Source organism: Pristis pectinata, chromosome 5, assembly GCF_009764475.1.
Source record: "Pristis pectinata isolate sPriPec2 chromosome 5, sPriPec2.1.pri, whole genome shotgun sequence".
Taxonomy (NCBI): Eukaryota; Metazoa; Chordata; class Chondrichthyes; order Rhinopristiformes; family Pristidae; genus Pristis; species Pristis pectinata.
In genome coordinates, this window is record NC_067409.1 from 74517600 (window position 1) to 74533491 (window position 15892).

A 15892-nucleotide genomic window follows, 5' to 3' on the forward strand; every position below is an offset into this window, starting at 1 on the left:
CCACGTGGTCACAGGGAGAACATACAATCTCCACACAAACAGCACCAGGGGTGAGGTCGGACCCAGGCTGCTGGAGCAGTGAGGCAGCAGCGTCAACTGCTGTGCCCCACGTCATCCTTAGACAAGTGAGGCACTCTAGTCTCGACAGGGTTGTTGTGCAAAGAAGGTCTGAGGTAATGAGAGCCAGACTAAGATGGAATATACATTTCGCCATTCCTTCACCATCACTGGGTCAAAATTTTGGAACTCTCTCCCAGAACTTAAGGTCTGCAAGCGGGTCAAGAAGGCAGCTCACTACCACCTTCTCAAGGGCAGTCAGGGATGGGCAATTAAATGACGACACAAGAGACTGCAGATGCTGGAATCTGGAGCAACAACAATCTGCTGGAAGAACTCAGTAGGTCGAGCAGCATCTGTGGGAGGAAAGGAATTGTCGACGTTCCAACCTGAAACTTCGACAATTCCTTTCCTCCCACAGATGCTGTTTGACCTGCTGAGTTCCTCCATCAGACTGTGTGATGGGCAATTAGCAGCCTGCAAAGCTCACATCCCTTCAAGTAATGAAGGAAAAAACATCAGAGGAAACTGAACAGATCAGAGATATCTGGAAAAGAAAGGACTGCAGAGGTCGCCCTGGTGGAAATCATTGAAATTATGAAGAGATTTGGGAAAATATTCCCACTTGTGCAGAGTAGAAAACTAGGGACCACTAGCATGATATAATCTCCAGTAGATACAGCTGTGGGGAAGGAAATTGTCCAAGGGAAGGATTTCAGTGAGACCACGGGGACAGATCACACTGCTGTCAGATCATGGGAGAAGTGGTCACAAAGAGAGAGAGGGAGAGATCGGGAGATTGTGTAAAGGCAAAGGGGCTGGGCGAGAAACCACAGAGAAATCAGGTGAGAGGGTAGAAAGAGAGAGATCAAGTAGGGGATTGCAGGAAGTGAGGCGTGAACAGGGAAGAGAGCATGGGAAAGAAATCACGGGGAGGGAGAGATCACAGGAGGGGCGAAATTGGAGGAAATCACAGGGAGGAAAAGATCCCAGGAGGGAATTCAGGATGCAGCTATCTTGGGAATAAAGAGATCATGAAGGGAGATTCATTTAGAGGATGGATTGAGGTGAGGGAGAGACTGATAGGAGAGAGTAATTCTGGACAGGGGTTTGATGGGGAGGGGGGAGGGAACGGTTCCAGCTGGAGGCAACATGAAGGCAATTGTGGTGGGGTTGGGGATAGACCATGTGGAGGTGGGTGCTAGGAAAGAGGGACCTGAGTCTGGATCCTTCAAGGTAGCAGGACAGGTCCATAAGGAGATTAAACTGCTCCAAGGATGCTTTTCTTTAATGGATGAGGCAAAGCACATTAGGACACAGAGGTTGTGCTTGAACTGTGACCAATACAAGTCAGACCACGTTATAGTCCTGGCCGCATTAACAGGTAGTGTACTGGAGGAGGAAATTTACGAGGATATTACCTGGTCTGCAAAAATAGTAGCTATGAGAAAAGATTGGAAGGTTGTTTTCTTTGGGACAGTGGAGGCTGAGAGGATATTTAATTATGTTGTATAAAATTAATAGAACTTAAAATCAATAGGGGGCTCAACAGAGAAGAAGCTCCTATTTCTTAGCAGAAGGGTCAAAACCCAGGGGTCTGGATTTAAAAATTGTGTGGGGTCTGGAGCTCACTGCCTGAAAGGGCGGTAGAGGCAGAAACCTTCATCCCATTGGCTCTGTACTTTAAGAGCTGCAGCTTGCAAGACTATGGACCCAGGACTGGAAGGTGGGATTAAGCTGGGGAGCTCTTTTACAACAGGCCTGGACACGATGGGCTGAATGGCCTCCTTTGGTGGTGTAAGTTTTTCTACAGCTCCGTGATTGGACGATGGCTGTCACATTACCTTTCCAGCCTCTGCATCGTCAAGGCCAGCGTCTTGTTGAGTTCTTCTATCACCTTGCTCGTGGGTACTGCAGGGTGGATAGGCATCCCACCGGATAAGGCCGAGGAATGGGAACCTCCGTACTGTAGCTGGGAAGGCTGCTGGGTGATTTTCTGCGCCGCAGAATAGGAATTGGGTGGTGTGTCGGCCGCCTGTGGCGGAATACATATCATCACTTTCTTTGGCGGTAGAGGGGGCGACAACCTCACAGGTGGCATACAAGGCAGCTTCACAGGTTGGCCAGCATCTGGCGGAACAAGAGGTTGGAGAACAATGCAGTATTTAACCATTTACACAGTCATCCACACTTTCCTTTGCTTAATTAGTATGACATGTAAAGAGTAGGCTTAGAGCTTAATTCTGTGGTTGTATGGGAGGGAAGTACAGGCCAGAGGTAGGGTTGCACTCATAGAACATAGAACACTACAGCACAGTACAGGCCCGGGTTCAATTCCAGCTGCTGTCTGTAAGGAGTTTGTACGTTCTCCCCGTGTCTGTGTGGGTTTCCTCCGGGTGCTCCGGTTTCCTCCCACATTCCAAAAAGATCTACAGGTTGTTAGGAAGTTGTGGGCATGCTATGTTGGCGCTGGTAGCGTGGTGACACTTGCAGGCTGTCCCCAGAACACTATGCAAAAGATGCATTTCACTGTGCGTTTCATACATGTGACTAATAAAGATATCTTACAATGTTGTGCCGACATTTTATCCTGCTCTAAGTTCTATCTAACCCTTCCCTCCCACATAGTCCCTATTTTTCTATCATTCATGTGTCTACCTAAGGGTCTCTTAAATGTCCCTAATGTATGTGCCCCCACAACCTCTGCAGACAGTGCGTTCCATGCACCCACCGCTCTGTGTAAAAAACTTACCCCTGACACCCCCCTTATACCTTCCTTCAATCGCCTTAAAATTATGTCCCCTCGTGTTAGCCATTGTCGCACTGGGAGAAAGTCAGAAGAGTCAAAGTCACTCAGAGGAGAACTCCTCCATTGGGAATTGATATTCTGTAGTTTACATGGAGGCTGTCAAGGAGATTAGAAGAGGACCTGATCAGTGTTGCTCGGAGAAGTCAGTCATGTTTTTATATACCAGGAAGCACAGGGCAACATTAGGTACCACATTTGGTAATTATCTGATTGGAGCACACGATTATGGCTGTAGGGGATCCGGTACAAGAATGCCTGTGGCATCCCTGACATAACCATATCTGTCTTGGCATTCTTTTGGAAGGAAATAATACCCACTGCATGGTGAGAACCAGTGGCAATTGAGGGTCGTGGCAAGGAAGGTCCGTGCCTTTGAGGTCCTGTTGATTGGGACACATGTCCTCACTCATTTGGTCAAAGTAGGTGGACACTGTGCCATAAATCCCATAAATCAGCACGAGCTGATCAAGGAACTGATTGTGGAGTTTAGGAAGGGGAAGTCAGGTGAATACACACCAGTCCTCATTGAAGTGCCTGCAGTGAGAAGGGTGAGCAGCTTCAAGTTCCTGGAAGTCAACACCTTGGAGGATCTATCCTGGGCCCAGCACACAGATGCAACCATGAAGAAGGCACGCCATGTCTTTACTTTCTTAGAAGTTTATTCTGTGTGTCACTGAAGACTCTGACAAACTTCTACAGATGTACAGTGGAAAGAATTCTGACTGGTTGCATCACGGCCTGGTACGGAAACTCCAATGCACAGCAGCGCAAGAGGCTACAGAGAGTGGTGGACTCAGTCAGTTCCATCATGGGTACAGCTCCCTCCACCTTCGAGGACACCTACAAGAGGCGATGTCTCAGGAAGGCAACATCCATCATTAAAGACCCCCACCATCTGGGCCATGCCTTCTTCTTGATGCTGCCATCAGGCAGGAGGTACAGAAGCCTGAAGACCCACACCTCAAGGTTCAACAACAGCTTCTTCCCCACTGCCATCAGGTTCTTGAACTGATCTGAAAAGTCCTAATTCTACCTCGGACTATATTTCCCTCAACTTGCACGAATGTCGTTATGTTTGTTTTTGTTTATTCTGTCATGTAAGTTGTGATTATTTTATGTTAATGTAATTTTATGTAATTTATGTTTGTAATATATTGTGCTGCTGCTGCAATAAGCTAATTTCCATGGCATTTACACCCTGGGTATGTATCTCCATGACAATAAACTTGAACTTCAGCTTACTTCACCTGTCCTTAACCACTGCTGCAACACTTACACCTCACATGCTCTTATTTAACTGTGGCAACCAACTCACACTGAAACAAACTACAGGCCATCCCTGGGTTATGAACTTACAGATACCCATACTTACAGACGAGCTCCCATAGCAGTATTGAATTCAAAAGTCTGACATATGTATATTTGTTCATTCCTACAAACGGCACAACTAGCTTCCCTCCCTCTCTCCGCTTTTAGTGCAGGTAGTTCTGCTATAACGCATGTTTCTATAACACAAGTTGGATCTAACACGATTGATGGATTAAGGAACACTATTTGTATTACGTGGGCTGAATTGGTTCTAACGCGATTTCAATCAGAACTAGAGAACCCCTTAAGAGTTATATTGGAAATTAACAAGCAGAGAAAAAGATCTCTTGGAAAAAAAAGTCTTGGGAATTAAAGGTGTTTCCATGTAACTTCCCCGCAGTAATCAGACATATTTGTCCCATTTACCCATGTTTGGCCCATATCCCTCTAAATCTTTCCTATCCGTGTACCTGCCCAAATGTCTTTTAAGTGTTGGTTCAAGAGGTGATGTTGCAGCTCTATAGAACTCTGGTTAGACCACACTTGGAGTATTGTGTTTAGTTCTGGTCGCCTCATTATAGGAAGGATGTGGAAGCTTTAGAGAGGGTGCAGAGGAGACTTACCAGGATGTTGCCTGGATTGGAGATGATGTCTTATGAGGATAGGTTGAGTGAGCTAGGGCTTTTCTCTTTGAAGAGAAGGAGGATGAGAGGTGACTTGATAGAGGTGTACAAGATGATAAGAGGTATAGATCGAGTGGACAGTCGGCGACTTTTTCCCAGGGTGACAATGGCTAACACAAGGGGACATAATTTTAAGGTGATTGGAGGAAGGTATAAAGGGGATGTCAGGGGTAAGTTTTTTACACAGGGAGTGGTGGGTGCGTGAAACGCACTGCCGGCAGAGGTTGTGGGGGCAGATACATTAGGGACATTTAAGAGACTCTTAGATGGACACATGATAGAGAAATTGGGGGAGCTATGTGGGAGGGAAGGGTTAGATAGAGCAGGATAAAATGTCGGCACAACATTGTGGGCCGAAGGGCCTGTACTGTGCTATAGTGTTCTATGTTCTAAATGTTGTTATTGTGCCTGCCTAAAAAACTTCCTCTGAAAGTTCATTCAATATACACACCTCCCTCTGTGTGAAGAAGTTCCCCCTCTGTTCCCTTTTAATTCTTTCCCCTCTCACCTTAAACCTATGCCCTCTTGCTCTTGATTCCCTTTCTCTAGGAAAGAGACTTGTGTGCATTTACCCTGTCTCTGCCCCTCGTGATTTTATACACCTCTATAAGGACTGCAGCGGTTTAAGAAGGTGGCTCACCATTACCTTCTCGAGGGCAATTGGGGATTGAGGTTAAATGCACTTCTTGATTCAATCACAATCTATTTCCTGCCTAAGTATAAATAGTGAGCTGGGGTGCGCCAAGATTATCATCGGATCATCAGGTCATTTAAGACAGTCACAGATCACAATCAGATTTCCAACAAGCTGCCAAATGTCATATCTGGCTGGAGTCCCAGGACCTATGACCAAGTTTAACTCACTGAAATTAAACTTTGTTATCTGCATTTGTTAAAAAAAACCAGAAAATACCAAAAATATCCGGTTTAAAATAGCCAGCTTTGCATATAATATGGAGGCAAAGTAAAATGAGCATAAGTACCTGGTTTGAAAAGCACATAAACATTTCCAAGTAATCCAGGCAAAATATTTTTAAACTGCAGCAATATGTTGTGGATGACTGAATGTCTCTGAACAGTCAACTCCTGGTCTTGACCACACCATGATATCCCCCGGTTTTTACAGATGCACCATAGAAAGCATTCTATCCGGATGCATCACAGCTTGTTATGGCAACTGCTCTGCCCAAGACTGCAAGAAATCGCCAGGAGTTGTGAACACAGCCCAGGCCATCACGTAAACCAGCTTCCCCTCCATTGACTCTGACTACACTTCCCCCTGCCTCAGGAAAGCAGCCAACGTAATCATGGGCCCCTCCCACTCCAGTCATTCTCTCTTCTCCGTTGTCTCATGGGCAGAAGATACAAAAGTTTGACAACATGTATCAACAGGCTCAAGGACAGCTTCTATCCCTCTGTTATCAGACTCTTGAACAGACACCTTATAAGCTAAAAGTTGAACTCTTGATCTCCCAATCTACCATGTCGTGGCCCTTGCACTATATTTGTCCACCTGCACAGCACTTTCTCTGTAGCTGCAACACTATATTCCACAATGCTTTCTTTGTACTACCCCAGTGTAATTATGTATGGAATGATCTATCTGGATGGCATGCAAAATGAAGTTTTTCACTGTAAGTCGGCACATGTGACAATATTAAACCAATACCAATACCATGGCTGGGTTCCATCACATGGGAAGAGAGAGAAAATAAGAGGGAACTTACCCCGGATCGCTCTCATGTGCCCCACCGGTCTCTTGGAAGTGCAAAGGGCAGAGTCATGGGAGAAGGCTGCCTGCCTGTCAGTCTGTCTTCTCAGCCGAGGAATGGTGTAGGCGGTGGGGAAACCTGAAACAGGGAAGAAAAGTTTAAAAATGGGAAATCATCGTCACGCTCTGTAGTTTTATTCAAAAACTTGCAGTGGGCTTGCAGGCGGTTCAAACTGTGAGAGCCACTGACAATCATAGCATAGCAGCTGTGTACAGGAACGATCAGGGTGGAGATGAGCGCTCTGATGAGTGAGCATTAGCTGTGCATGGAACTACCAGCTCTGCAGGGCTTCTTCAAGCCCCCAGCTCCACATGTAGGATCTCAGTTTGATTCTACAATTCCATATCGGGGGCAATCCTTCTGCTTTGATACACATAAAATTTTGTTCCAGTGTTCCTAGGTGCTCAAGATGGCCCAATTCACACTGTCAATGCGCGTCAACAATCTCTCGCTCAGTGTCAGTAAAACTAAAGAACTAATTATTGACTCCAGGAAAGGGAAGGAGGGTTAACAGTCTACATTGGTGGATCAGCAGTGGAGAGGGCCAGCAGCTTTAAATTCCTGGGTGTTAATGTATCAGATGACCTGTCCTGGGCCCAGCACATAAATGCAATCATAAGGAAGGCACACCAGTGTCTTTACTTTTTTAGAAGGTTAAGGGGGTTCAGCTTGTCACTGAACACTCTAAAAAAACCTCTACAGATGTATTGTTGAAGGCAACCTGACTGGTTGCATCATGGTCTGGTACAGTGATTTGAATGCGCAGGAACAGAAGAAGCTGTAGAGAGTAATGGACTCAGCCCAATACATCACGGGCACATCCCTCCCCACCATCGGTACTACTTACATGAGGCACTGCCTCAAGAAGGCAACATCTATCATCAAAGATCCCCACCATCCGGGCTATGCCAAATTCTTGGAGCTACCATCGGGCAGGAGGTACAGAAGCCTGAAGTCCCACACCGCCAGGTTCAAGAACGGCTACTTCCCTTCAACCATTCGGTTCTTGAATGAACTGCAAAACCCTAATCACTTCCTCAGTATGGCAACACTATGACCACTTTGACCACCTTGCACTACAATGCAAAGGTTGAGAAGTAGGACCTCAAGGGTAGTAATCTCAGGATTACTACCTGTGCCACGTGTCAATGATAGGAAGAATAGAAAGCTCTGGCAGATGAATGTGTGGCTGAGTGACTGGTGCAGGGGGCAGGGCTTCAGATTTTTGGATAATTGGGACCTTTTTTGGGGGAGGCATGACCTATTCGCTAAGGATGGGTTGCACCTAAACTCCAAAGGTTCCAATATCCTGGCGGGAATGTTTAATTTAGTTGTAGGGGAGGGTTTAAACTGATCTGGCAGGGGGATGGAAACCAGGATGTTAGGTTACAAGATGCTAAGGTAAGGGAGGAAGTTTATAGAAACAAGTCCAATGAGGATGGCAAAAAGGACAGGCAGGTGAGAAGTCAGGATAATTTGCTGAATAATAGAAGTACAACAAGTCAGGATGTTAGGATACAGAATGTTAGGATAGGGGATGAGGTATATAGGAACATGTCTAAGATAGTATGTAGTGAAGATGGTAAGAAGGACAGGCAGGTGGAAAGCCAGGATAATCTGCTGAACAATAGAAGTACAACAAAATTAATAGCAGATACCGGACTAAACGTACTATATTTAAATGCACGTAGCATTAGGAATAAAGTAGATGACCTAGTGGCACAACTACAGGTTAATAAATACAACATTGAGGCAATCACTGAGTCATGGCTTTATGATGGATGTGATTGGGAACTGAATGTCCAGGGGTACACAGTGTATAGGAAGGATAGGCGGGCAGGCAGAGGGGGAGGTGTGGCCATGATGGTTAGTAGTGATATAAAATCAATAGAAAGGAAGGATATTGGGTCAGAGGAGGTGGAATCCTTGTGGGTGGAGCTAAGAAATAGCAAGGGTAAAAGGACAATAGTAGCAGTCATATATAGGCCCCCTAATAGCAGTCAGAAAGTGGACGATAAGTTGCAGTTTGAGACAGAAAAAGCATGCCAGAGTGACAATGTGAAGATAATTATGGGGGACTTTAACATGAAGGTGGACTGGGAAATCCAGAATGGCGGTAGTACTCAGGAGAGTGAGTTTGTGGAATGTCTAAGGGACGTTTTTCTAGAGCAACTTGTTGAAGAGCCCACCAGGGGATCAGCTGTTTTGGATTGGGTGCTGTGTAATGAACCAGAGGTGATTAGGGAACTAAAAGTAAAGGAACCACTGGGATCACAATATGATTGAGTTCAGTTTCAAGTTTGAGAAGGAGAAGCTGATAGCTGGTGTATCAATATTTCAGTGGAACAAAAGAAATTACAATGGTATGAGAGAGGAGTTGGCCCTAATTGATTGGAAGAGTAAGCTGGCTGGAGGGACGGCAGAGGAGAAATGGAAGGAATTTCTACAGGAAATAAGGAAAATGCAGGATAGATATATTCCAAGAAAAAAGGTTTTGAATGGAAAAAAGGCACAAATGTGGATAACGAGAGAGGTGAAGGCTAAAATAAAAGCAAAAGGGGTGGCGTACAAAGAAGCAAAAATTAGTGGGAAAACAAAAGACTGGGAAGCTTTTAAAAACCTGCAGAGAGAAACTAAGAAGGTCATTAGGAAAGAAAAGATGAATTATGAAAGGAAGTTGGCAGATAACATTCAAAAGGATACTAAGAGTTTTTTTAAATACATAAGGAGTAAAAGAGAGACACGGGTTGATATAGGACCAATTGATAACGGTGCAGGAGCTATTATAATGGACGATAGAGAGATGGCAGAGGAATTGAATGAATATTTTGCATCGGTCTTCACCGTGGAGGACATCAGCAATGTGCCGGTTAGTCAGGAGTCTCACGAAATGGAACTGAGTTCAGTTAAGATTACTGGGGAGAAGGTGCTAGGAAAACTAAATGGGCTAAAGACTGATAAGTCTCCCGGACCGGATGAGGTGCATCCCTGGGTTCTGAAGGAGGTGGCTTTAGAGATAGCGGAGGCATTGGCGATAATTTTCCAGAAATCGATAGATTCCGGCGTGGTTCCGGAGGACTGGAGGGTCGCAAATGTAGTTCCGTTGTATAAGAAAGGTGGGAGGCAGTATAAAGGAAATTACAGACCTATTAGTCTGGCGTCGGTGGTGGGAAAATTATTGGAATCTATCCTCAAGGATGGGGTTACGGAATACCTAGAGGCGCAAGGCAAGATAGGTCCTAGCCAACATGGTTATGTGAAGGGAAGATCCTGCCTGACCAACTTATTGGAGTTTTTTGAAGAAATCACAGGTAGGGTGGATAAGGGAGAGGAGGTAGATGTTGTGTATTTAGACTTTCAAAAGGCCTTTGATAAGGTGCTTCACAAGAGACTGATTAATAAGATGAGAGGTCATGGAATTACGGGTAGGATAACAGAACGGGTGGAGCATTGGCTGGTTGGCAGGAAGCAAAGAGTGGAAATAAAAGGATCTCGTTCTGGTTGGTTACCGGTTACTAGTGGTGTGCCGCAGGGGTCAGTGTTGGGACCGCTCCTTTTTACCTTGTACGTTAACGATTTGGGTAATGGAATAAATGGTTTTGTGGCTGTTTGCGGATGACACCAAGATAGGTGGAGGAGTAGGGAGTATTGAGGAGACAAGAAGGTTGCAGAGAGACCTAGATAGTTTAGGAGAATGGGCAAGGAAATGGCAGATGAGATTCAATGTTGAGAAATGAGCAGTTGTACACTTTGGAAGCAGAAATAAACGGGCAGATTATTATCTAGGAGGAGAGAAAATTCAAAGTACGGAAGTACAAAGGGACTTGGGGGTACTCGTGCAGGATACCTTAAAGGTTAACCACCAGGTCGGATCGGTGGTAAAGAAAACGAATGCTATGTTGGCATTCATTTCGAGAGGTATAGTGTATAAAAGTAAGGAAGTGTTGATGAGGCTCTACGGGGCACTAGTGAGGCCTCATTTGGAATATTGTGCGCAGTTTTGGGCCCCACATCTTAGGAAGGATGTGCTGACGTTGGAGAGGGTTCAGAGGAGATTTACGAGGATGATTCCAGGAATGAAAGGGCTTACGTATGAGGAGCGTTTGTCGGCTCTTGGACTGTACTCACTGGAGTACAGAAGAATGAGAAGGGACCTCATAGCGACATTTAAAATATTGATAGGAAAGGACAGAGTAGATGTGGCTAGGCTGTTTCCCTTGGTGGGTGAGTCCAGGACCAGAGGGCACAATCTTAGAATTAGAGGGTACAGTTTCAAAACAGAGATGAGGAAAAATTTCTTTAGCCAGAGGGTGGTGAATTTGTGGAACTCCTTGCCACGTACAGCAGTGGAGGCCAGATCAGTGGGGGCGTTCAAGGAGGAGATAGATAGATAACTAAATAGTCAGGATATCAAGGGATATGGGGATAAGGCTGGAAATTAGGATTAGAATAGTTTTTTTTTCTTTCCCCCATTCCCCATTTCTATTTTCCCTTTCCTTGGAGCAGACTTGATGGGCTGAATGGCCTGCTTCTGCTCCCTTTTCTTGTGATCTTGTGAATGGACTTTTTTTTCATTCTAATTGTGTTCTTCCTCGTATAATTTTGTATAATTTATGTTTAATTTATGTTTTTTGCTTGCGAATGTTGTGTCTCTAGTGCTACGTACCTGTGATGCTGCTGCAAGATTTTCATTGTCCCAGTGCATCCATGTACTTGTGTCTATGACAATAAACTCAGCTTTGACTTAGAATGCTTTTACAAGCTTTAGAGCATGGTTGATAAGTACAATAGAAATAGAAACAGGAGAAGGCTATTCATCCCTGGTACCTGCTCAATAAGACCAGCAGACACAAGGGATGGCAGAAAACAAACTGCTGGAGGAAGTCAGTGAGTCAGGCAGCATCTGTGGAGGCAGAGGGATGGTTGCCATTTCGGGTCGGGACCCTGCATCAGAACTGAAAGCGCAGAGGGAGGACAGCCAACATAAAGGGGTGAGGGGTAAAGCAGGGGCTGGAAGGTGATAGGTGGACCGAGGTGGAGTGAGGGATGATAGGCAGATGGAGCCAGGTGGGAGAGTTGGGAGACCGAGGTTGGGGGTGGTAGGTGGAAACTGACAAGGGAAAAAGGGCTGAGGGAGTCAGGTGGGGAGAGGGGAGGCTGAAAGTCGAGAGGCTGATAAGTGGAGGCACAAGAGGTGCAAATGCTGGACTCTTGACAAGTCAGGAAGGTGATAAGTGGGATCAGATAAGACAGGGCTGATGAGCAGTTGGAACCAGATTGGGGAGGGGATAGGAAAAGTATGTGGGTGATAGGTGGATCTAGAGGGGACATGAAAAAAGAGTAGAGTACTAACGTGGACTGGAAGGGGTGCAGAACATAGGGAATAATGATCAGAGCAGATTTTTTACTTCAGTGCCACTTTCCTGCATGAACCCCACATTTCTTAATTACCTTAATTTCTAAATATCAATCAAATTCTGCCTTGAATAGAGGCAGTAACTAAGGCTCTGCAACCCTCTTAGATGGTGAATTAGTTCCTCCAGCAGATCCTGTGATGCCCCAGGTTTCCATTTTACCACTCCACTGCGAAGTCTCTTCAAGGTATGCTTACTTTGAGGAAGTCTTCCTCCTCTCTTCGATGGGAGTTCTGTGAGACCCTCCCTCACCGCCCCCCCTCTGTGATTTCTGCTGATCTCCCGCTCTTTGACAACATTCTCACTCAGATTCGCTACCACAGCCACGTGTTCTTCCTCAGTACTTTGCCGCCAGCTCTTGCTGTACCCCTTCCCTTCACCTATTTATACTGATTATCTCCCCTTGCAGTCCAGATGAAGGGTCTCGACTCAAAACGTTATCTGTCCATTTCCCTCCACAGATGCTGCCTGACCTGCTGAGTTGCTCCAGCATCCTCTCTGTTGTTCCAAAGATTCAGTATCCTCTGAGAAGGTCTGGGCCTTCAATGGTGAAAGTACTGTGAGGTACATTATAATAGTCAGAGTCATACAGCACAGAAGCAGGCCCTTCAGCCCAACCTGTTCATGCCGAACAAGGTGTCTTCTTGAGCTTGTCCCATTTGCCTGCATTTGACCCATATGACCCATTTGGCGGCACGGTAGTGTAGCGGTTAGCGTAATGCTATTACAGCACCAGCAACCCCGGTTTAATTGCTGCCACTGTCTGTAAGGAGTTTGTACGTTCTCCCCGTGTCTGCGTGGGTTTCCTCCGGGTGCACCGGTTTCCTCCCACATTCCAAAGACGTACAGGTTAGGAGCTGTGGGCATGCTATGTTGGCACCGGAAGAGTGGCGACACTTTCGGGCTGCCCCCAGCACATTCTCAGTAACACAAAAAGATGCATTTCACTGTGTGTTTCGATGTACATGTGACTAATAAATAAATACCTTATCTTATCATATTCCTCTTAACCTTTCCTATCCATGTACCTGTCCAGATGTTTTTCAAATGTTTTAATTGTACCTGTCTCTACCATTTCCTCTGGCAGGTCATTCCAGATACCCACAACCTTCTATGTGAAAATCTTGCCCCTCAGATCCCCTTTAACTCTTTCCTCTCTCCGCTTAAGCCCATGCCTTCTAGATTTAGACTTCCCTACCCCGTGAAAAATTACTGTGACCATCTACCTTATCTATGCCCCCCATGATTTTATAAACTTTTATATGGTCACCCCTCAGCCTCCTTTGCTCCAGGGAAAACAGTCCCAGCCTATCCAGCCTCTCCTTATAACTCAAGCCCTCCAGGCCGATAATACTGTGGTCAACTATCGCAATCAAAACTGTGCACTAACAAGCAGCCATGGCGCCACCAAAAATACATTTTTCTCATGACAGCACATATCAAAGATGTGCAGTGAGGCAGAGGCAGGGCTATGTGTGAGCACAAGCTGTCTCTGCACAAAGTATATCCGAACCAAAGCAAAACAAGTCATTTTGATCAGCTTAACAGTAGGGATTCGAGTTTGAAATTAGTTTGGGAGTTTTCATCCTAAATCAAAGTAGGATGATGTATACAGAGGAAGACATCTGAAAGGCAGAATTAATTGGCATCATGCTTGCAATCTCACACAAATGAGTAGCACTGTTTCCCAGGGTTGGGAAATCAAGAACGAGAGGCCATAAGTTTAAGGCGAGAGGGGAGAGATTTAATAGGAACCTGAGGGGTCTCTTTTTCACCCAGAAGGTGGTACATACTTGGAATGAGTTGCCAGAGGAAGTGGTTGAGGCAGGTGCATTAACAACATTTAAAAGATATTTGGATAAGTACATGGATAGGAAATGTTAAAAAGGATACAGGCCAAATGCATGTGTCCCAAGGGACGCAAGAGTAGGAATTTCTCTTAGTTATAAAACAGGAAGAAGGCAGTCAAAAAAATAGTCCGACACTTATAAAGCACTTTTCCTGATCTCAGAAACTCTCTTGTTTTATAAAGTACTTTTGAAGTGGAGCCATTACTGTAATGTAGGAAACAAAAGAGGTGAACAAACATTTAAAGGGCACTTGGACAGGTACCTGGAAAGGAAAGGTCAGAGAGATATGGGCCAAACATGAACAAATGGGACTAGCTTAGATGGGCATCTTGGTTAGCATGGATGAGTTGGGCTGAAGGGCTTGTTTCTGTGCTGTATGACTCTATGATGTGGGTGGCAGAAAAAGACACTTCTCTGCTGATTGTGGAAGGTCTAATACCCCCTTTGCTGCCATTGAAAGAAACCACTTGAAGGAATATGAGTTGCAGAAAGGGCCACAGTCTTCGCTTTGAACATAACTCCACTGCATGCACAGGATTGCTGCAATGTCCCTACTTCAGCCCCATGCTGCACTGTGCAGTTTGCCTCCTGTGACATGAAACTTGTGGCACCAATAAAAAGATTACATGATTGAATCTCTTCCCCATTTTCTAATGATAGCTCATAACAAAGACATCTGGTAAGGAGACACAAGAGACTGCAGATGCTGGAATCTGGAGTAACACGCAAGGCGCTGGAGGAACTCAGCAGGTCAAGCAGCATCTATGGAGGGAAATGGACAGTCAACGTTTCGGCCTGAGACTCTCCATCTGGACTCTGAAGTCTATCGGGTAAGGCAGAAGCAGGCTGATGGGTCAATGCAATTTGCCTCTGGGGAAACTTATGGCAGAATCAAAGCAAAACAAGTTATTTTGATCTGCAAACAGTCAAGGTTCTAAGCTGAAATTAATTTGGGACTGTCTATCCTAAGTTAAAGAATAATGTACACAGAGAAAGCAATCTAAATCATAGTCCCGTGACACTGAACTTCAGGTGGATTCAGAAGTAATGGCATCCCACAAACACAGGTCACTTCGAACAGAATCATAGTTGTCATCATGTCTTTTTTTAATGAACACATAGCTTTATATTTAATTTAATTATACATTCCACAAATACATAAATGAAGTACTCTCTTGGTGGACCTGGAGTTGGGGCTGAGATTTTGTTTGATGTTTGGACTAGTGGTATTCTTTTTTCCACTAGTTGTTTCTTTTTGTAATTTATAGTAATTTTAAGCCTTTGCACTGTACTGCTGCTGCAACACAACAACTTTCCCATCATACAAGTCAGTGATATTAAAACTGATTCTGATTCTGAATGAGGGAAGTAGCAGAGACAACTAACAGGATGGAGACGATCTCAGTGACAATAAACTCCTCACGCATGTCGCTGGATGTGATGTTAGAGGAGGCAGGGGAGAGGGAGAAGCAGGTGAAGGATGCAAGGGCAAAACGTGGATAATGATCAGAAACTTGAAAGTTACATATTAGGAACATGATTTCAATGGACCAAAATAAGCAATGGAGATGTTAACTGCTACAATGTGAGGATATAACATTTGAAATTAATATCTTCTCCAATGTGAGCTGGGTTTGTACCTGTCTGCAAATAATTTGCTCTGCTCATGCTGGACTAACTGTGTGAAAATTTAAACAATGCATGAATTGCTTATTTAAATTATTTTGAAGCAGCTTGTTTCTTTGGTGTTGTCTTTTCATAGAACATAGAATATAGAACACCCCATACAGTGCAGGCCCTTCGGCCCACAATCTTATGCTATTTTATCCTGCTCTAAGATCTATCTACCCCTTCCCTCCCACATAGCTCCCCATTTCTCTATCATTCATGTGTCTATCTAAGAGTCTCTTGAATGTCCCTAATGTATCTGCCCCCACAACATCTGCAGGCAGTGCGTTCTATGCACCCACCACTCTCTGTGTAAAAAACTTACCCCTGA

The 15892-nt window shown here is 45.0% G+C and overlaps 1 protein-coding gene across 7 annotated transcripts in view; it reads right to left on the reverse strand.

Annotated features, from left to right (window-relative positions):
• Positions 1-15892, reverse strand: part of phactr1 (phosphatase and actin regulator 1) — a 292118-nt gene that overhangs the window by 36888 nt on the left and 239338 nt on the right. For all 7 annotated transcript variants that reach the window (XM_052016089.1, XM_052016093.1, XM_052016092.1 and 4 more), the window contains 2 exons: positions 6585-6707; positions 1902-2187 (listed from right to left, as the gene is read on the reverse strand). In XM_052016089.1, coding sequence (XP_051872049.1) covers positions 1902-2187; positions 6585-6707 — 409 coding nt within the window. The remainder of the gene's footprint in view (positions 1-1901; positions 2188-6584; positions 6708-15892) is intronic.